Below are 23444 nucleotides of genomic sequence, written 5' to 3' on the forward strand. Positions count from 1 at the left end.
TTTTTTTTATTGGTAACAGTAATGAGCACTAAAATATATGTCCAAAGCATGTTTTAAAGCAAATTGTAAATGTCACCTGCTGGCATATTTAACCAGATATTTACTGGTTTGGGACTATACAAGGCATTTTCAAGCCTTAAAGGGAATGCCCTCCACAGTGGGATATGCTGACCATCAAGACCACGTTCGAATGGTGCCGTCGGAGTCTCCAGAAAACAGAGTCTCTCCATCATGAGAAAATACGACCGTGTGAGCCTCACTCTCGTGGCCCATCAATTTGTGGATCTGCCCTGATTTAAGATCCAGTAAATGGATAACCCCATTGCCACTTGCTTGAGCTAAAACTTGACCTGACAGAAAGAGGGAGGGAGGGAGAAAGAGGGAGAGAGAATGAATATCAAAGTTTTATTTCAAGCAGTCACAGTTTATAAGCAACAGAATATACAGTTTTGTTTCAACTGTAATTCAGATTCATTTTACGTTAGATGTCAGTCATTAAATATGAACTAACTCCTGGCTGTATAGGAAATAATTCCAGTTAAAATTAAGATATGCCAATGATTAGATTATAAAATTTTTAAATGCTCTATCTACTTTATATGCAGAGGTCATCAAATGCCCTGCTAGTCTCCTTATATTTGGGATTAATAATTTTGAGAAGATGAGATTGAAAGCAATTAAGCAATGAAGCTTTCTTTTTTCAAGTGAATTATTTCTGAAAAAAAGTATTAAAAAATAGGATTCAAAATGTATCTAAGGCAAAGATATATATATACATATATACATGTATACATATATATACATACACATATATACATATATACACACAGTGGGTAATTTATAACTTAAATTTGTTTATTATACTTAAATTTGTTTAGTATACTAAATCACTACTTAGAACTAATAATATACATTTATACTTTAAAAATTGTGGTACTTATTAGCACAACAAATTGTTTTTGGAGTTGAAGTGAAAATAAATACCTCCATATCAAAGATGTCTTAGGTTTTTTACTCTAATTTAAAATTCAAAATTCTGTTAAACTAAAATTTTGTGTCATAAGAGAGCTAAATACTGCACAGAGTATTGTCATAATATTTATACCATATATTTGTGAGTTAATAATTTCCTTAAAGTGAAAAACATATCAGCAATCCCATTCTAACTAATACTTTTTTTTTTTTTTTTTTTTTTTTTTTTTGCGGTACGCGGGCCTCTCACTGCTGTGGCCTCTCCTGTTACAGAGCACAGGTTCCGGACGCGCAGGCTCAGCGGCCATGGCTCACGGGCCCAGCCACTCTGCGGCATGTGGGAATCTTTCCGGACCGGGGCATGAACCCGCGTCCCCTGCATCGGCAGGTGGCCTCTCAACCACTGCGCCACCAGGGAAGCCCAATACTTTTTATTAAAGAAGTCCAGCAGCAAACTATCAGGGAATTTGGAGGTAAGTAAAAACAACAGAATATGTCTACATAAGTATGTGGGTTAAATAAATGACTTTAGTACTGTCACTGGGATTATCTAATCATACTTAGAAGGCATATAATATTATCATTCCAGTAATGCCATTTAAAATTCATTAAACTCTTTCAACACGTTAGATACTGGATTTAGTACCTAACATATATATTGATGATTCCATATAATCCTTACAATATCTAATGATAAAGAAAATAATATTAACTCCATTATATAGGTGAAGAAAGCGAATCCTGGAAAGGCTAAGTAACTTGCTTAAGATGACACCCTAGATACGGAGGGAGCTAGCATTTAATCACAAACACTTTGAATCCAGAGCCTGGGGTTTTAGTCATTTTTTTCCACATCCAGCACAGCATTTTTATCAGTGATGCCTTCTTGACAGATGTTAAGTAGGTGATATATTGTTAAAATAGAATTTTTCCGTTCCATAATAAAAATTCAATAATAATATTGCCATAAAAGTCACAGTCAAATATTTAATCAAGAATTATAACCCAAATTGACATGAATATCTCTAAAACAGAGAAAAGTTATAAAAGTAAAGTTAATCATGATAAATATGGCCTATTTGCAAACCTTTATATCTACTGAGCTTCTTCATTTAGAACAAAGCCTGACACAGCAAAGATTCTTAGGATGGATTAGAGTGTCCAAAGTAGCAGATGTGAATATTTATTATAAAGCCCCTTCTACTAAGTCTTTGCCGACAGAGGCATTACATGTGGATTACACTTCCAGCCACACATTGTAGGCAATTGTTGTTTGTGACTTTCCTAAGAATGAAATAACTTTTTTCTTGTATTCTTCACACAACAACTAGGAAGGTGGTAAATATCATTTTCTATTTTTGAAAACAAAACCAAACAGAATCAAAGCCTGTAAAGAAAAAGGAAAGAATTTAGCTTTTAAACCATTATCTTTTGTTGGAGTCAAATCTGTAAAAGTTTTAATTGGAAGTATTTATGAAAGTCCTCTGTAATTCCTGAAAGCTTGTTCAATAAAATAGAGAAGATGATAACATTGGAATTTAATGATAGGGATTATATAATTCAGCAGCACCGTGCCTCAGGTATCTAAAAAATGTGTCTTTGTTAGAACAGATTTGAGTCAGCAAGTTTATGGTGAGGTTTTCAGGTTTACTTGAACTCATTTTCAAAAGGCTGTAAGATTGTGTGTGTGTATATATATATATAAAATCATGTTCATCTCTAAATATTGGATTATTACATGGCATATAATGTCTGACCCCAAAATTAGTTTTACTAGGATCTGAGATGCTGAACTCTTTCTAGGTTAGAAGATTTTCAAAATTACTTACCAGGATGTGTCAGTTACTACATTAGTATCTGTTGGTGTGAGAGACAGAGAGGTGGCACTCTCAAAAGAAAAAAATCACAGTATGACTATTGGTGACATCTCTACAAAGCAGAGTATTAAGAGACATGTGCATAGTTATCTTTCTATATATCCTGATGATTGGCAATAAAAAGTAAACTACAATATGAATCATTTGTCATACCAATGTCACAGTCTTAATGACAAATTTCGGAAGAATAGAAGATGTACCTACATCAAACTTGGTCAATGGAATTAAAATATGGTAGACATGAAATTTTAAATAGTACTATGAGGATTTATGAAAACTTGTACCAACAATGTTCATGTTAAAGTGAATAAGCCTCTTTCAAAATAGAAATATAATTTATTTTTTATTTCACATTTTAAAATTTTATAACATTTTAATAAAATATTAAACCATTATAACATTTTAATAAAATTTTGTCTCCTAACATGCAATTCCTGAATAGATTATTTAAAATGTCATTTAGCATGGTATTTTAAGAATAATTACTAAATTATAAATGCACATATTCCACAAATATCACATGGATTTAAAGTATATTATTAAAAAACATAGAATAATATAGTTTGCCAACACTGATTTAAAAATAAAATAGCCAAATTGGTTCATAAAGGTATTTAAAAATATAAATATCTCAACATGTATTAAGCAAAAAAGAAGCAAGTCTTTTTTTTTTTTTGCAGTACGCGGGCCTCTCACTGTTGTGGCCTCTCCTGTTGCGGAGCATAGGCTCCGGACGCGCAGGCTCAGTGGCCATGGCTCACAGGCCCAGCCGCTCCATGGCATGTGGGATCTTCCCGGACCGGGGCACGAACCCGTGCCCCCTGCATCGGCAGGCGGACTCTCAACCACTGCGCCACCAGGGAAGCCCAAAGTAAGTCATTTTTTATATAACATCTAAGTTATCAGGATTCCCAAACTTTTACAGAATGGGAAGAAAGTAGGCAGTCTGGGGAGAAGATTGATATAATTTTATAACTGCTATTCTTTTATATAAATCAGTAAATATCAACAATGAGTGATTATAACTGTCTTGATCCACACATCTCTGAAAAACTTAATACTTGTTTTTATCCATCAAGACTTCAGAATAATTTCTTGTTGCTTAAATCAGTATCTTGTTTGTTGACCAATGAGTTTGAATGAGGATAACATGTATTACTATCCATTTTACTCTATTGGATTAATTTGCTAACTTCTTTTGGCTAAAGAAGATAAGCACTAAATTTCACCTTCACTCAAAGTATTGCTCTGCTATTGGATGAGTGAACAAACCTTTAAAAATTAGTGTTTCACTCAAATTTTAGTTCTAAATTAACTTATAATTTACTTAACATAATAGAGCTTCTTTATACTCTGTTTTAAAAAGTAATTTTTTGAAAAATGTAGGTTTAATAATATCTTGAGCAAAGCAGTCTCAATTGGATTTGGTATAAAACTTGAATGTTTGAATCTCTTGAAGTTTATAAAATGAATTAACCCATGGAGATTGAGTGGTAACATTTTATCTGGGTATATGTAATCATTTTGGATGAACCAACAAAAACTGGAAACTCATTGTATTCTAACAAACTGTGCAAATAAAATATTGGCACTTTTTCAAACTAAAGAATTTAAAATTAATTTTAGATAACTTACATGTGTGAAAATTCAATTTGAGAGTATACACCTAAAATACCCAGGAGTACCTGAATCTTTTAACACTTACCTCCTAACCTAGACAAATCCTTAAGTTTAGGAATTCTGCATATTACCTACTACTGAAATATTTTTGACACTAACTATGAAACTTGACATAATCAGTAATGAGTACATGCTTGTTGCAGGAGGAGTTGTGGTATGATATAAATAGTAGTATAATATTGATTTTTTTTTAAAAGAAAGGATATGAGTTTCTTTGTCTTTCAGATCTACTAGAATGAGTTCACAGTAGCCATCGTTTATTGAGCATCTAGAGCTCCACTGGGTACCTCACATGTTCTGCACTCAATCCTAACAGGTAGATATTCTCCCTTTTTAGCTAATGAAGAAAGAGACTCAGAGAAGGTCAAGCTGGGATTTGAATTGAAATATTTATTATTCAAAAAGTCTTGCTCCTTTTACTGGCTTTAAAATTTCTTTCATAAATTACAACTCAGATAAGTGTGACACTTGGGGCTTCTCTTTGAGTGCCACTGAATTTCCAAAGTAAACAGGCTCAAATTTAATGCTCATATTAACACTGAAGAAAAGAATTATGGGATTGATTTTACGACTTTGTGAAACTCTGAAACTAAAACATCCATGGGCTTCACATATCAATTAATTCTTTTTTAATTTAATTTTTATTTTATATTGGAGTATAGTTGATTTACAATGTTGTATTGTTTCAGGTGTACAGCTAAGTGATTTAATTATGCATATACATATATCCATTCTTTTTCAGATTATTTTCCCATATAGGTTATTACAGAATACTGAGTAAACTTCCCTGTGCTATACAGTAGGTCCTTGTTGATTATCTATTTTATATATAGTAGTGTGTAACGTTAATCCAAAACTCCTAATTTATCCCTCCCCCGCCTTTTCCCCTTTGTTAACCATATTTGTTTTCAAAGTCTGTCTGTTTCTGTTTTGTGAGGAAGTTCATTTGTATCATTTTCTTCTTTAGATTCCATATATAAGTGATATCATATGATATTTGGCTTTCTCTGTCTGACTTACTTCACTTAGTGTGATAATCTCTAGGTCCATCCATGTTGCTGAAAATGGCATTATTTCATTTTTTTATGGCTGAGTAATGTTCCATTGTATATATGTAACACATCTTCTTTATCCATTCCTCTGTTGATGGACATCTAGGTTGCTTCTATGTCCTGGCTATTGTAAATAGTGCTGCAATGAACACTGGGGTACATGTATCTTTTAGAATGATGGTTTTTCTCTGGATATATGCCCAGAAGTGGGACTGCTGGATTATATGGTAGTTCTTAGTTTTTTAAGGAACCTCCATACTGTTCTCCATAGTGGTTGTACCAATTTACATTCCCACCAAAAGTGTAGGAGGGTTGCCTTTTCTCCATACCCTCTCCAGCATTTATATTTGTAGGCTTTTTGATGATGGCCATCCTGACTGGTGTGAGGCGATACCTCATTGACATTTTGATTTGCATTTCTAATAATTAGTGATGTTGAGCATCTTTTCATGTGCTTTTTGGCCATCTGTATGCTTCTTTGGAGAAGTGTCTATTTAGATCTTCTGCCCATTTTTTGGATACTGAGCTGCATGAGCTGTCTGTACATTTTGGAGATTAATCCCTTGTTGGTCATTTTGTTTGCAAATATTGATATTTTTTCGCACATTCTGTGGGTTGTCTTTTCACTTTGTTTATAGTTTCCTTTGCTGTGCAAAAGCTTTTACACTTAATCAGGTTCCATTGGTTTATTTTTGTTTTTATTTTCATTACCCTAAGTGGTGAATCCAAAAAGTATTGCTGCAATTTATGTCAAAGAGTGTTCTCCCTATGTTTTCCTCTAAGAGCTTTATAGTATCCAGTCTTACATTTAGGTCTTTAATCCATTTTGAGTTTATTTTTGTGTATTGTGTTAGATAATATTCTAATTTCATTCTTTTATATGTATCTATCCAGTTTTCCCATCACCACTTATTGAAGAGACTCTTTTTTCCATTGTATATTCTTGCCTCCTTTGTCATAGATTAGGTGGCCATAGGTGTGTGGTTTTATCTCTGGGCTTTCTGTCGTGTTCCATTGAGTTATATTTCTGTTTTTGTGCCAGTACCATACTGTCTTGATTACTGTAGCTTTGTAGTATAGTCTGAAGTCAGGGCATTTGATTCCTCCAGCTCTGTTTTCCTTTCTCAAGATTGCTTTGGCTATTTGGGGTCTTTTGTGTTTCCATACAAACTGTAAAATTTTTTGTTCTAATTCTGTGAAAAATGCCATTGGTAATTTGATAGAGATTGCATTGAATCTGTAGTTTGCTTTGGGCAGTATGGTCATTTTGAAAATATTGATTCTTCCAACCCCAAAACATGGTATATCTCTCCATCTGTTTGTGTCATCTTTGATTTCTTTCATCAGTACTTTATAGTTTTCTGAGTACAGGTCTTTTACCTTCTTAGGTAGGTTTATTCCTAGGTATTGGGTTGGCCAAAAAGTTCATTTGGTTAGTGAATACATTGTTCAATAAAATTCTTGGTGAGAACGAAAAATGTCTTTACTTAAAACCAAACGAACTTTTTGGCCAAGCCAGTATGTTCTTTTTGATGTGTGGGCAAATGGGATTGTTTCCTTAATTTCTCTTTCTGATCTTTCTTTGTTAGTGTATAGGAATGCAAGACATTTCTGTGTATTAATTTTGTATCCTGCAACTTCACCAAATTCATTGATGAGCTCTAGTAGTTTTCTGGTAGCATCTTTAGGATTTTCTATGTACAGTATCATGTTATCTGCAAACAGTGAGTTTTACTTCTGCTTTTCCAATTTGGATTTCTTTTTCTTCTTTGACTGCCATTGCTAGGACTTCCTTGACTGCCATTGCTAGGACTTCCAAAACTATGTTTAAGAAAAGTGGTGAGAGTGGATATCCTTGCCTTGTTCCTGATCTTAGGGGAAATACTTTCAGTTTTTCACTGTTGAGAATGATGTTTGCTGTGGGTTTGTCATATATGGCCTTTATTATATTGAGGTAGGTTCCCTCTATGCCTACGTTGTGGAGAGGTTTTTTTTTTTTTTATATCATAAATGGTGTTGAATTTTGTCAAAAGCTTTTTCTGCATCTACTGAGATGATCATATGGTTTTTATTCTTCAATTTGTTAATGTGGTGTACCACAATGATTTGCATATATTGAAGAATCCTTGCATCCCTGGAATAAATCCCACTTGATCACAGTGTATGATCCTTTTAATGTGTTGTTGGATTCTGTTTGCTAGTATTTTGTTCAGGATTTTTGCATCTATGTTCATCAGTGATATTATCCTGTTCAGTGATATTATCCTGTAATTATTTTTTGTGCTATCTTTGGTTTTGGTATCAGGGTGATGGTGGCCTCATAGAATGAGCTTGGGAGTGTTCCTTCCTCTGCAATTTTTTGGACGAGTTTCAAGATAGGTGTTAACTCTCAGCAGACCGGTACTTGCTGCAGGGTTTCCTAGCAGCGGTGGCAGCTTGCCCACTCCCCAGGACAGCGATTGGTGCCTGCTTGCAGGTCCCCTAGCTGCAGCCATGGCCCACGCACTCCCAGGACAGTGGGGGCAGCCACTGGAGCCCACTTGCAGGTCTCTTAGTGGTGGCGGCAGCCTGTGCCCACCCTGGAGCTCAGTATGGCAGCGGTGGCTTGCGCCTGCCCCCAGAGCCCTGAAAGCACATGCGTGCAGGGAAAGAAGCTCCTATGGTGGTCCTGCCCCTCTCCTTGTGTGCCCCCCAACAATGGTGCCTTGCCTCTCTGGCAGGCCCAGGCTTCTTCCGAGTGACCTTCAGTTGCTACACTCCAGCCTCTTCAGGCTGTCACCATGCAGCCAACCCTGGTGCTCTCCCTGGGTCTGACCACTGAAACCTGAATTTCAGCACCCAGCCCCTGCCCGCACCAGCAGACGAGTGGTCTCAGGTTGTGGAGTGCAGTGGGGTGGTACTGACCTTCTGTGCAGGTCACTGTCCATTTTGCTCTCTGCACATCGGTTGCTGTGCTCTCCTCTGAGGCTCCAAAGCCCCCTCTCCATCCAGACAGATCTCCCCGCCAGTGAGGAGCCTTCCCAGGGTGAAGGAGGAACGTTTTCTCCTTCACAGCTCCCTCCTTGATGCACAGGTGCCCTCCCGATTTCTTTTTATGTTTTTTCCTTTTTTCTTTTATCCTACCTGGGTACATGGAGGGTTCCTTGCCCTTTAGGAAGTCTGAGGTCTTCTGTCAGCATGCAGTAGGTGTTCTGTGCAAATCGTTCCACTTGTAGATGTGTTTTTGCTGTATTTGTGGAAGTGAGCTCCATGTTCTGCTCCTCCATCATCTCCCTCATATATCAATTAATTCTTAAAAGGACACATTCTAGTGTATATATTGTACCTACTAAAAAACTACAAACTCATGTTACATCCCGTCCCACATCTCCAGCAAAATTATCTGTCTAGTTCTTCCATGTCAATTTTGAATACTATATTCTGTTTTTCAGAGTCCAAACTGCAGTGGCAATCATTTCACACCTTTTCTCCCTCTCCATCCTTAACCCAACTTTCATCTATTTTTCTTTGCTACTTTTCTATAATTTTCCCATTTCCAACTGTTATGTTTACAATATTGAAGTGCTTATTTTTAAGATGTCAGGACCATTGAAAAGATAACCCCAAGTGATTTTTGGTTACAATTTCTTTACTTTTAAATCTACCTACATTAATTCTTAAAGCTTTCTTCAGTTATGCTACTCCCATCCTAAAATACCATAAATTTGAATAGAACAACAACAAAAACAGCAGGAACAGTGACAACAAAGAGACCCCTTACAACTCTTGACATTCTCGGGTTTTGTTTTTTTTAAGATCTAAGGAACATGTGTATATGTATGGCTGATTTGCTTTGTTATGGAGCAGAAACTAACACACCACTGTAAAGCAATCATACTCCAATAAAGACGTTAAAAAAAAAATACACAACTGAGATGAAGTGACTCGCCCAAGGTAAGAAATTGGCATATTCATGGCAATTGTAGAACTTGGTTAAAATCAGATCTTTGACTTCCAAATCAGTGCTCTTCTTACTATTTCCTTCTGACACTGAAAATGTCCTAGTATCTTAGCATGGCTTTTAAACACCCTTCACTAACACAGATCTGCATGTACTCACCCAAGTACACTCTTACATGAACGCTGTGTTCTCCATCAAAAATTGCCCTCATTTCTTGAGTGTATTTTTTCACTTCCCCACCTTTGAATTATTGGTCCTATAATTCCTCTGGTAGAATATTTTTCTTAGCTATCTTCATGGTCCCTTACCTCATCTTCCTGAGAAAAGTCAACCCATTGATTAAATACCAGCTCAAAATGATTTTCTTCACCAAGGTGGGTACAAGGCAACTCTAGTGGGGAAGATCTTCCTCTTCTGAGCACTTATTGCATATTATTCATACATTCATGTGATAATAAGATGCCATAAATTATAGTTAACTATTTATTTATCTTGCCTTCTTAACTTTGTAATTACACAGGAACAGAGTTATGTCATATATTCTTGCTTTCACCCCAGTTTAGCACCTAGGCTGCTGTAGTCAGTACTTAGTTATAACAGTAAAAGTTTTCACAACTACCTTTTTTTGTCCTTTTTATTTGCCAAACACTTTACACACATTATCTCATTTTATCCTTACAGCAACCCTATGGGGTGAATATATACCTGCACTATCCATGATAGCAGCCCCTACTCACATATGGCTACTGACTGAGCATTTGAAATGCAGCTAGTGCAAACTGAAATGTGCTATCATTGTAAAATGCTCACCAGATTTTAAAGACTTAGTATGAAAAAAGAATGTAAAGTATTTCATTAATAATTTTTTATCAGTTACATATCACAATAATACTAATTTGGATGCATTGTATTAAATTTAAAAAAAATTTAAATTAATTTCACCTGATTTTTGAAAACATGGCTACTAAGAATTTTAAATTATATATGTGGTTCACATTATGTTTCTACTGGACGGTGCTGGCACACACTCTGCTTCCTGCAGGAGGAAAGTGAGCCAGATAAAAGCAACTTCCCCAAAGCCACGCAGCTTATAAGTGGTGGAATCTGGAAGTGAGGACTGACTCCAGAGCTAACGTTCTTCTCCTCCACGTCATGCCCTAATACCTCCAGATGAATTTTTAGTGATTGGCTCAATGTTGTCTTTCCCACTGTGATTAAGCTGCCCTCACTAAAATGTAACATGAGTCAGAGTAAATCTCTCTTGGGTGTGCAGCTCCAGTTTCCAGCTGAATCTATGCTTGCTCCTAGGAATACTTTACTTTAAGATTAATTTCTATTTAAGTACAAGAAATATTTCAAAAATTTCATTTCTGTGGTTACCCTAATGGTACTTATTGACTCCAAGAATCTTATTGTACAGTTAGTTAGCTTCCTGGGAATAGATGAGAGACTTAGGAAAGCAGGTTTAGCCTTTTAGTTTATCCGTACCCAAGATTCAATAGAGCCTTAGTGAGCAGAAAGATAGATACCTCCACATCTTTGGCAAGTGTTTTATATTAAGATGTTATAAAATTTATTTTACTTTTGCTCTAGGGGAAACAAACCAGAATATATCATCCTTCTGATGCTATGCTTTCAACATTGACTAACATTTCCTCAGATTCACTCAAATAGTATTTTTGAATATAGTGAACATAGTTTATCCAATTCCTTATACTTCTTGTTTTGTTGAAAATTTCAACTTAGTTTTGCATAAGAGATTCCTTCAGAATTAAACAAATTGTTAGATAAAGTAAAATTATCTAAAGTTGAGATATTGGAACTTGACTATATGATAATCCATATTCCCCGAGATTCCAAATGAAAATCATGAGATGAATGAAACCTTTCAATAAGTAAAAATTGGTGTTTTTAAGGAGGTAGTGGTTCAGTGACACTTTCCACAGTAGCTTATACAGTGGCCAAAATAACGCCATTTTGTAATGGAACATTCAGATAAGGAAAATAGGTAGTATAAGGTTATGAAATTTACTAAGTCATGTTGACAGGAATCTTTGGCTTTTTCGTTATAATTTACAACACTAGTTAATGTATCAAGACTTAGAGGTTGAGCTTCCTTGGAAGAGTCCTTAATCTAATAATATTTACCCAATGAATCAATTGTTTGGCTCAAAGATGAATAGACCCTATTTAATGAGACTCATTAAATGCTCTATCTGTTGAAACTGTACACTTATTGTTAGACAATTAATTTAGAAGACATACTTTTCTTATTACTCTGTCTATACACTTAACACATATATTAGCAAAAAGGTCACAATGTCCACTTACATGTTTGATCATGTTACCAAAATATAACTTGCCAGCAATATGAGTCAACAGTTGACTATAACTATGCAGTTTTCTATTGTTTATACCACCGGGAATTGCATCATTCTGGATTAAATGCATGTGTCTGCATGAATTCTGTTATAATAGAAGCAGACTCAAAAAAGCTTAAATTTTAAGATTACAAATAATTAAAACATCATTACATTTCTCATTAAATTCAGTAATTTCTCATGATTATTCAGGCTTTGATTACATTTCAAGCAGTATGTTCCCCCAAAGAAACAAAAACACCCATTTTACATTTCATTCAAATTAGTTTCATACACAGATCACAGGAAATTTGTTTATCACAGATATACATGAAGTCTAAAAGAGCTGTATGCCATATATGAAATAACAGAGTAGAGAAGGCTTTGATCAATAAGGAAATGATTTTTATACACATCTGAACCAATTTGAAGCAATTCTCCCGATCAATAGAGATAGGCAGAAATGCTTCTCAGCATTTATTACCTGTGGAGAGCATTATTGATTAAGTGTATTGATTTTTAGAATGCATGTGGAGAGGCATCTGTTGTTTCTTTAAAAGATGCCTCAAAATGAAAAGTATCAAGAAACTATTTAAGTTTTGAGGATTTGCATTAATGGCTCAACCTGGGTCATTACTCAGAATCTCAAAAACATAACTGAAGGAGATGTGAAATTTGATTTAGTTTATTTTGCACCCTATCACTAATCAATACGTTTCAGAAAAAAATATTTCTTGGCAATTTAATTTGCTTAAGTGCTGGTAACAATTTTTAAACTTTTTCAGTATTTTTTTCTGCTATGTATACTCTTGCTAAAAGGTCTTAACTTTTGCAGGTAGTACCACTGGAACAAGGATTGAGTCAAAGTGTAAATATAGGCTAAAAATAAATGCATTTTAAATTTCTCTTGGTGGAAACTCACATCATAAAATGACACTAGAAAGTTTCAAAATCTTATTTTAGGACTAGTCAAGCAGATATGTATTTAGAATAGATAATATGTTTAACGGATACAACAAACTGAGAGGATGAAGATAAAATCTACTGTTACTTAAACTTGGTATGGAATGTTATTTATTAAGTGAATTTTGTTCCACAGGGTATGTTTTATCTGTTCACCCTAAAGTTTCAAACAAATATGGTAATTGTTTTTTGACTTACACTTGAAATCCACGTCCTATATAGGAAGGCAGTTCTTTGACACTGCAGAAATTCCTAAAACTCAGCAATAAATCCAAAAAGTAAAGTATTTCCCTGCTAGGAACAGAACTTTTGATCTTACCATATGTAGTTTTTAAAATAATTTCCCCCTATTTATTAGGAGAGCATGAATGAATATCTTCCTGAACAAGTGCTTTCCTATGTGAGCTGTCTTCTAAATATTACAGAAATCCCTTGTGAGATGCACCCTAAAGTCCTAAAAATGTTCTAATTACTGAATCTATTTAGAATATCAACAGCCACCTGCTTTCATTAAGAAATCCTTGTAGACCTCTTTCCTAACTTGGTCTTCACCTATGCAGCTGATCAGTGTTGAAATAATATTTATTCAGGGACCCATGCACCTGGAGAGTTGCAAACATTTCAGAAAAGCTTTTGCTGATGTCAGAGGAAAATCTAGTTTCAGTTCAGTTCTGAGGATCAGATAAGCTCTGGTAAAGTGAAGCTGAGAGAAAATCATAGACTGCAATATCTCTTTCCCCATTATTATTGAATAGAGAAAGGACCTGAAGGCTTATATTTTATACCAAAAAGTAATTAAAACTAAAATATTACTATAATTAAAGTACTTTGTTTTTGTTTTTACTACTTAAACCATAATGTGTACTAGTTTAAAAGTCAGAGTTCTAATATTTCGGAAATTTTTCTCTTTAGGGACATTTGTGTCATCACTAACTTTGTCATAAGGGAATCCCCCTTTCTGAATGTGGAGTCTTGTCTGTGGGACAGAAAACCCTGTCAGCTTATGTTGGTTAATGCTGAGATGGTGAATTATTAATAATTAATTGCATCCTTATTTTTAGAACTTCATCCTTTCCTACTCCTGGGCAATATCGTCCAGTGGGTGAAAGTGGTTAAGTGATAAAGCAGCATCACTACACCATTAATAGTTATAGTCAAGAAGATGCATATATGTGATTTAGTAGTTACAGTCAAGAAGATGCAAATCTGTGATAAAAGAATTATAGCGTGATGATAACCTCTCTATCCACTGCCAAAAAACCAGAAAAGAATAGCTAGGATACCAAATGTGAAAGTTCTTTTGAGTATGGAGTAGCTAAACAAGTTAAAGATACTATAATTTGCTTGGTTTTAGAAAAAAATCATTAAACTCTTTAGCCTAAATTTCAAATCTGTCATAATTCATTACCTGAGGAAATACACAGTCCTACCATCTAATTGACATTTTACCTTCAAAGTGATTTGAAGGGGTTGATAAAAGATAAAACCACTAGTTTCCATGTTTTAGGTGTGTGTGTGGGGGGATGAATCAGGAGCTTGGGATGAACATACACACACACTATATATAAGATAGATAACCAACAAGGACCTACTGTATAGCACAGGGAACTCTAATCAATATTCTGTGATAATCTATATGGGAAAATAATCTGAAAAAGAATGAACATATGTATATGTATAACTGAATCACTTTGCTGTACACCTGAAATGAACACATTGTAAATTAACTACACACCAATAAAAAAAATTTTTTTAAACCCACTAGTTTCCATTATGTACTTTTTCCTCAATATTTTCTATTATATTCTGTAATACTTACAACCATATGTGAAGAAAACATTATTTTCATGCTTCATTTCAGAGAAAGAAATGGAATCATAGAGATGAAGTAACTTCTTTAAAGTAACAGAGCTAGTGTTAAAGCAAGAATGGCAACCCAAGATTGTTGTAAACCTTTTCTATTCTAGAGCCTGGGGAAAAAGTAATGTCAGAAAGCTAAGCTGATTTGGCTATTACCTGAAGTGCTAAATAAATTTATATTAACTCATAATTCTGTGAAGGCATTTTATGGAAATCTAAAGTAATATTCTAGTATATTGCATTCTGATGGCCTGGCTTTGTATCTCATAGAAAATTTAAAGCAACTATATGATTAGTTTGTTTTTACTCAGACTTTCTCCATCACACTTTTTCATTCTTACTCTCTTAATCTGGCATTCCAACTTATATCAAATGGGCTTTTGATAAAAGCTAAGAGACAATTTGAGATTTAGGGCCCTGATGAATACTTGGGGTTAAAGTCACAAGACACAAATGATTTAGATGTGTACATGAGGCATAAAAATGACAAAGTTGACACTGCAATTTTTTTTTTTTTAAATAGAATTTGACTTGTCAATAGATGGAGTATTAGTTCAGGAACTGTTCAGTTGCAAGTGAAAGAAAACTCAAAGTGGCAAAGAAAAAATAAGAATATAGATTTATAACCCAGAAATACAAGTAGACTGAAATCAGAAATAGTTAGACCAAGAGGTTGGAATGATGTTATCAGAGTGTCATCCCTCACTGTCTTTCAATTCTGCTTTCTGCAGTGTGGATTTACTCTCAGGCAGGCTCTGTCTACTTGGTAGTCCCAACAGGTTCAGAGCCTCCCAAACTTAATATCCATGGCAAGAGTACCTTTATTGCTCAGCAGTTTCATACTGGGTAAAAATATCCCACATTGTCAAGCTGGGATCATGTGCTTATCCCTGGACCGATTACTATGGCTGGCAAGTGGAAAGGTGTGATGGACAAAGCCAGGGCTGACTGCCCACTACAAAAGCTGAGAGTGTACAAGAGTTACCCAAAGGAAGATCAAAATGCTGTTATTTAAGAAAAATGAACACTTTGCATGGAAAAAAACCCCCAAAACCCAAAAAACTACAACCTACTTTGGATAGTCATTCCACATATGCAAAGCCAGAGTCAATTTTTGCGTTAGAGAAGAAAACAAAAACAAGCCACATTCTAGGCCACTGAAACAGTGCTTTACTTTCCCACTGTTTTTCCATTTGGCAATCCATCTCATTCTATAATCTTGCCTCCTAAAAGACTCCAGTGTGAATAAATTACATCTGACTTCACTAAGAAATCAGCACAGTTATTTTGTTAAACAGATTGCCAATGTTTGGAGTCCCTTGATTTACAGTCAGACTTTCAAATGCAGAAAAATCCCAAGGAAAATTGCAAGGAAGGTGGGGGTGAAATGGGAATTACAGTTGCAAAGGAAAAGAAAGAGCTGAACACCTATGTAACAAGCAATGTGTTTTAGAAAGTGGAAAGTATCCCCTAAACTCAAGCCTCCTTTGCACTGACTAGATATTCTGATTATTAATATTGGAGTTCCATTCATATACCAGATTATAACCTCCAAAAGAAATGCCAACCCAGAAACACTGAATTTCCTTTAAGTTAAAGAATAAAACTGTTATAATCTCTATAGTTAGAAACATATGTCATAGTTTTTAAAGAGCTTTCCTAATAATCTCAGTGTTTGCAGGAAAGAAAATGACTTAAGAAAACTGTCTTTTCAAGGGCTCTTCTGTCTAGGTTGATATATTTTAAGTTTCAGTTAACAATCTTGCACATGTTCAAAAGAGCTTGATGTGATTTACGAAGAGTTCTGAACACTAAAAAGTTTAATATTTCAGCTATCTCTAAAATAGAGACCATTTTCAGAAAAAAAGGCTAAAAATATATACAGCCAAATAGATAAAGGTTATTTTGAGAAGTCATTATCTTGAGAAAATATACTCTTTTTGCTGTAGTCAGTATTTACACTAAAAAAAATCATTCTTTGGGAATTGTTTCAGAATAAAATAGATGAAAATGCAAGGGGAGGGTATTGATGAAACAAAATTGACAAAAATCTTATAGTCATTGGGTAAATGGTGTTCATTATACTATTTTCTCCACTATTGTTTGGAAAATAAAAATTGAGTTTAAGGAATAGTAGACATATAATAATGTCAGCATTACTGTGTAGTCATTTCTTACATTTAAAACAAAAAATATGTTTGATTGTCATCAGAGAACACCAGTGTTCTAGAACTAGGTATATATACAATGTGTCTAAGTAATTATGTTACCACCTATAGAGAGCCAGATAGTGATAACTGAAGTTACTAAATATAATGTGTTAGAAAAACAAAATTGAAACCAAGATGAGATTAATAGATCAATGTAATTGTAATTTGAAAAATAAAATACATATTACTTAGGATGATCTTATCCTAAGTGCTAAAAAGTAGTTGCTTTCAATGTCTTTTTAAAGTCCTTAACTCTTGTACGTAATTCTGAATTAGCATTCAAAAGTGTCTTCTCGACATACAGATGGCCAAGAAGCACATGAAAAGCTGCTCAACATCACTAATTATTAGAGAAATGCAAATCAAAAGTACAATGGGGTATCACCTCACACCAGTTAGAATGGGCATCATCAGAAAATCTACAAACAACAAATTCTGGAGAGGGTGTGGAGAAAAGGGAACCCTCTTGCACTGTTGGTGGGAATGTAAATTGATACAGCCACTATGGAGAACAGTATGGAGGTTCCTTAAAAAACTAAAAATAGAATTACCATATGACCCAGTGGTCCCACTACTGGGCATATACCCAGAGAAAACCACAATTCAAAAAGACACATGCACCCCAGTGTTCACTGCAGCACTGCTTACAATAGCCAGGTCATGGAAGCAACCTAAATGCCCATCAACAGATGAATGGATAAAGAAGATGTGGTACATATATACAGTGGAATATTACTCAGCCATAAAAAGGAACGAAATTGGGTAATTTTTAGAGACGTGGATGGATCTAGAGACTGTCATACAGAGTGAAGTAAGTCAGAAAGAGAAAAACAAATATCGTACATTAAAGCATATATGTGGAACCTAGAAAAATGGTACAGATGAACTGGTTCACAGGGCAGAAACAGAGACACAGATGCAGAGAACAAACGTATGGACACCAAAGGGGTAAAGTGGTGGTGGTGGGGTGGTGGGATGAATTGGGAGATTGGGATTGACATATATACACTGATGTGTATAAAATGGATAACTAATAAGAACCTGCTGTATAAAAAAATAAAAATTTAAAAAAAGTGTCTTCTCTACATTGTGAACCATACCATATAATTTTAAATATTTAAGGTTTTAAAATTAAATACTAAGATTTGTATATACTAGGAAGCAGTTATTTAGCCAAAGAATTGATAGTAATAAGCTATGCTGATACTGAAAAATAATCACAGCTCAAACTCAAAAATTCGAATCTTGAAATCATTACTATATACCTCCAATTGGACTTAAAAAAAAAACAGTTGCCCGTGTAGATGTAGCTTATATCATAGACACTAAAATAATACAAAGATTTTTGTTAAAAAAGCACTATCCATCATAACCAGAAAGCAGATTGAAAATACAGAATGAATTTCCTGGCACACACTCGCTATGAACTGGCCAATGGTAGTACCCAAATACACCAGATAATTGTTCCACCATCTGCTTCACATTGATTACATAGTCCTGATGGTACATTTTCTATGACTGTGAGAAATTCCATTTAAAAAACATGATTTGGACTTTCTAAATTAGGAGTCTCTTCAAAATAGCATAAAAACTGGTTTCAGAGCAAATCTAAAGCTTTGATATGGTTCTCTTTTCTAGGAATTAACATCTTTAATATTTCTCATGTATAACATCTTCCTTGTTTTTTTTTAGCTTCATGTTAATAGCGTTGTAAAGCATGAGGGGTTTCTAGTTTTTAATCAAGTGCAAACGTGCCTCTGAAGATGTACAGGGTCCTGTTTAATCCTGCACATAAAACACATGCACACTTTCACTTAAATGATCCTAACTGATATGAATGGCAACTTATTTTACTAGATAACTATTTTGCAATTTTGGCAAAAAATATATATAAAAAGTATTTTATTCTATTCCTAAACCTGAAAGTACAAATCCTCATTTATTATAACTTACTCCAATAAATATCTTACCTTTCATGTTTATTATTTAGTGAACTAGTCAAAGAGAAAAAAGTAACTTTTTTTTTTTTAACACAACCCTAGATATTCTTGAACAAAGCTTTTCCAACTGGTGACAGAAAGGAGATGGCAAGACCAAGTCAATCAAATCTTACATATTTCCTTCAGGGGCTGACAGCCAAAGAGCAGGACATAATTGTAGGAAAAGTGTATTATATTGTATCATTCAACCAAGAAAAGGGATAAGCTACCAGGAAGTCATCTAAGATTCATGAACATATCTTTAATCTAATTTCAAGAAGAGAGATTGAAAGGCTGCTTCCATATGAGATATTTGCATTTTAAATTAATTTTGATTTTTTTTTTTTTTTTTTTTTTTTTGGCTGTACGCAGGCCTCTCACTGCTGTGGCCTCTCCCGTTGCGGAGCACAGGCTCCAGACGCGCAGGCTCAGCGGCCATGGCTCACGGGCCTAGCCGCTCTGCAGCACGTGGGATCTTCCCGGACCGGGGCACGAACCCGTGTCCCCTGCATCGGCAGGCGGACTCCCAACCACCGCACCACCAGGGAAACCCCTAATTTTGATATTTATTGAGGAAATATTACATGGTTAAAGAAATCAAGTTCTATAGGCTTATAATAAACAATACTTTTCTGCCCTAACTCCTTTCACATCACCTGAGCCCCTTCCCCAAAGTGCCTATTTTAAATCCTTTTAGCTGCTGCTTTTGAAATTTGCCATCATATTGGACAATCATTTGTGCCACTGCTATTTTTCAATGTATCAATTTCAGACATTTTCCATGGAATTCCTATTAGGGAGAATATTAGACTTTTATGTAATTACACTCAGTTCTCATCTCTCCATCTTTCCAACTAGTTGAGATCACAATTCTAGGTTCAGTATTAACAAATTCAGTTAATACTTAGTTCAGTTACATTATTATGACATTTATCCTTATCATTCACTGCTGACTCATTTAGGATGCTCTGATTATATATCCCTTGCTGTACAAACTTACTTCCCAGATTTTTTTTTTTCCTTTCTGGGTTGGTTTCTATGTACCTATCACTAATCACTCCTAAACTCTTCTCTGTAACTATAGAACTTCTTTCAGTACTATTCCTTGTATGGTCAAATACATCAAGTTTATTTTTGGATTCTTTTTTCCTGGAGACCATACCTCGAAAACAAGAGCTTCGTTGGTTGCATAGGAAAAGTCTATCTGGGGGTTCCTAAGAAAAGGTATATGTGTGGATAAAATTCTAAGTGGGAGGCAAACTGACATTTTCATTGTGTGTAATGAAAATTATCCCCTCATGTCACTATCTGTAGGCATTTTCTTTGGGTTCTATTCAATTCTTCCAGCAATGAATACTGCGTGGTGGCCTGTGTTCCAGGAGCTGAATGAGGGGAAGGGTGGAGAGAATGTTGTTGGTCAAAATCCATGTTTTGTATTTACATTCTGTGTTTTGTGTTTCTGAGTCCAGAGCCCCTTCTGATTCAATTTTTCTGGAGAACAAACCTTTCCTTTGAGAACTGTGGTTGAAGGGAGAATGCTTGGTTGAATAGGGTGGGAGAGAAGATCTCAGGTTTAAACTGCTCTTTATTTATATTAATACAACCATGTCAGCTCCATGCCTCTTCCCTAAATTCTTTGTAGCAGGTGACATCAGTTCCAGAATCATTAGGGAGCTCTGTTGTGTAAATTAACACATCATCTTAAAGTTTTCCTTTATAGGCACTTGGGTCCCTGCATCCTCTACTTTGCTAAGTCAGTTATCACTCCTCCACCTGTCTCCTACTGACATCTCTAGCCCATTACAGTATTCTCTTCATTTTCTGTCTTTGTGTATTTATACCCATGTCCTTCTTTACTGTCATTGTAGTGGTGTCCTGGCATTTAATTCACTATATTTAATGCATTCTTCAGTGTGATATTTACATTTTGGTGAATAAAAAGTGGTGCCAATTTTCCCATATGTATTCTATTCAATAAATTAGGTAATCTGAGCTTTAAGTATATAATTTAAAAATTATTCCACAAGATCTTAAATATGAATTTGAATGAAAAAGATGAATCCCCCCTAGTATTTCTGTTTCTCCTTACTTGGCCTTCACTCTCCATAGGTGTTTTACATGTACTAGCTTATTTATTGCTCAAAATCATCCTAATGGTTACTACAATATTACAGAAGAAATTAAACTCAAAGAGCTTCAGGAAATTGCCTTGTGTTATACAGCCAGTAAGTAGTAGGGCAAGAATGACCATGCCAAAAGTATGGGTACTTGCATGGAATCACAAAAGACCCTGAATAGCCAAAACCACCCTGAGAAAGAATAACAAAGATGGAGGCATCACACTTCCTGATTTAAAACTGTATTATAAAACTATAGCAATCAAAAAGGTATGGTGTTGGCATAAAAAGAGACACAAAGATCAACAAAACAGAATTGAGAGCCCAGAAATAAATAATAAACACATATATGGCCAATTAATTTATGACAAAGAGCCAAGTATACACAATGAGGAAAGGATAGTCTCTTCAATAAATCGATGTTGGGAAAACTGGATAGCCCATGCAAAAGAATGAAACTGGGCCCTTATCTTATATCATGCACAAAAACCAATCCAAAATGGTTTAAAGACTTGAGCATAAGACCTGAAACAATAACACTGCTAGAAGAAAACGTACAGGGTAAAGTCCTTGATACTGTTCTTGGCAGTGAATTTTGGAGTTGACATCAAAAGGGTAAGCAACAAAAACAAACAAGCAAACAAACCAAAAAGCAACAAAACCTACCTCAAGAGGCAAAAGACCTGTACTGGGAAAACTATAAAGCACTGATGAAAGAAACTGAAGATGACACAAATGGATGTAAAGATATACTGTGTTCTTGGATTGGAAGAGTTAATATTGTTAAAATGACCATATCACACAAGGCAATCTACAGATTCAATGCAATCCCTATCAAAATACCAATGGCATTTTTCACAGAAGTAGAATAATTTTAAATTTGTATAGAAACACAAAAGACTCCAAATAGCCAAAATAATCCTGAGAAAGAAGAACAGAGCTAGAGAAATCATGTTCCCTGCCTTCAGACCATGTTACAAAGGCACAGTATTCAAAACAGAATGATACTGGCACAAAAACAGACATATAGATCAATGGACAGAATAGAGCACCCAGAAATAAACCCACACACTTATGGTCAGTTAATCTATGACAAAGGAGGCAAGAATAGTCAATGGAGAAAAGACAGTCTCTTTAATAAGTAGTACTGGGAAAACTGGACAATTACATGTAAAAGAATGACATTAGAACATTCCCTAACACCATATACAAAAATAAACTCAAAATGGATTAAAGACCTAAATGTAAGAGGGAAAACCATAAAACTCCTAGAGGAAAATGTAGGCAGAACACTCTTTGACATAAATCATAGCAATTTTTTAAAAATCTGTTTCATAAAGCAAAAATAAACAAATGGGACTTTAAACTTAAAAGCTTTTGCACAGTAAAAGAAATCATGGACAAAATGAAAAGACAACCTACTGAATGGGAGAAAATATTTACAAATAATATGACAAATAAGGGATTAATATCCAAAATATATAAATGGCTCATACAACTCAACATCAAAAAAACAAACAACCCAATTAAAAAATGGGCAGAAGACCTGAATAGACATTTTTCCAAAGAGGACATGCAGATGACCAACAGGCACAAGAAAAGATGCTCAACACTGCTAATCATCAGAGAATGCAAATCAAAGCACAATGAGATATCATCTCACACCTGTCAGAATGACTGTCATCAAAGAGTCTACAAATAACAAATGTTGGTGAGGATATGGAGAAAAGGGAGCCCCATACACTGCGGGTGGGAATGTAAACTGGTGCAACCGTGGTGGAAAACAATATGGAGGTTTCTCAAAAAAACTAATAATAGAACTACCATATTCCTCTCCTGGGTATATATTTGAAAAAAACCCCCAAAATATTAATTTAAAAAGATATATGCACCCCAATGTTCATAGCAACATTATTTACAATTGCCAAGATATGGAAACAACCTAAGTGTCCATCAACAGGTTAAGGAAGATGTGGGATGTATATATATATATATATATATATATATATATATATATATATGTGTGTATGTGTGTGTGTGTGTAAATGTATATATACACACATATACACTCTATATATATATGGCATATATATATATGGTATATATATATAGTATATATATGGTATTATATATATAGATGTGGTGTGTGTGTATATATACATATATATACATACAATGAAATATTACTCAGCTGTAAAAAAAAAATGAAATTTTGCTATTTGTAGCAACATGGATGGACTTGGAGTGTATTATGCTAAATGAAATAAGACAGAGAAAGACAAATGCTGTATGATATCAATTATGTGGAATCTAAAAAATAAAACAAACTAGCAAATATAATAAAAAAGAAACAGACTCATAGAACAAATTAGTGGTTACCAGTCAGAAAAGGGGAGGGGCAACATAGGAGTGGGGATCAAGAGGTACTAACTAA

The 23444-nt window shown here is 34.7% G+C and overlaps 1 protein-coding gene across 1 annotated transcript in view; it reads right to left on the minus strand.

The window, feature by feature from the left end:
- The window catches only part of SPAG16 (sperm associated antigen 16), an 869771-nt gene continuing 846327 nt past the window's right edge, over positions 1–23444 (minus strand). Inside the window, exon 16 of the mRNA XM_033859808.2 lies at positions 1–350. Coding sequence (XP_033715699.2) covers positions 175–350 — 176 coding nt within the window. The 3' untranslated portion in view covers positions 1–174. The remainder of the gene's footprint in view (positions 351–23444) is intronic.

This window comes from Tursiops truncatus, chromosome 7, assembly GCF_011762595.2.
Source record: "Tursiops truncatus isolate mTurTru1 chromosome 7, mTurTru1.mat.Y, whole genome shotgun sequence".
Classification (NCBI taxonomy): domain Eukaryota; kingdom Metazoa; phylum Chordata; class Mammalia; order Artiodactyla; family Delphinidae; genus Tursiops; species Tursiops truncatus.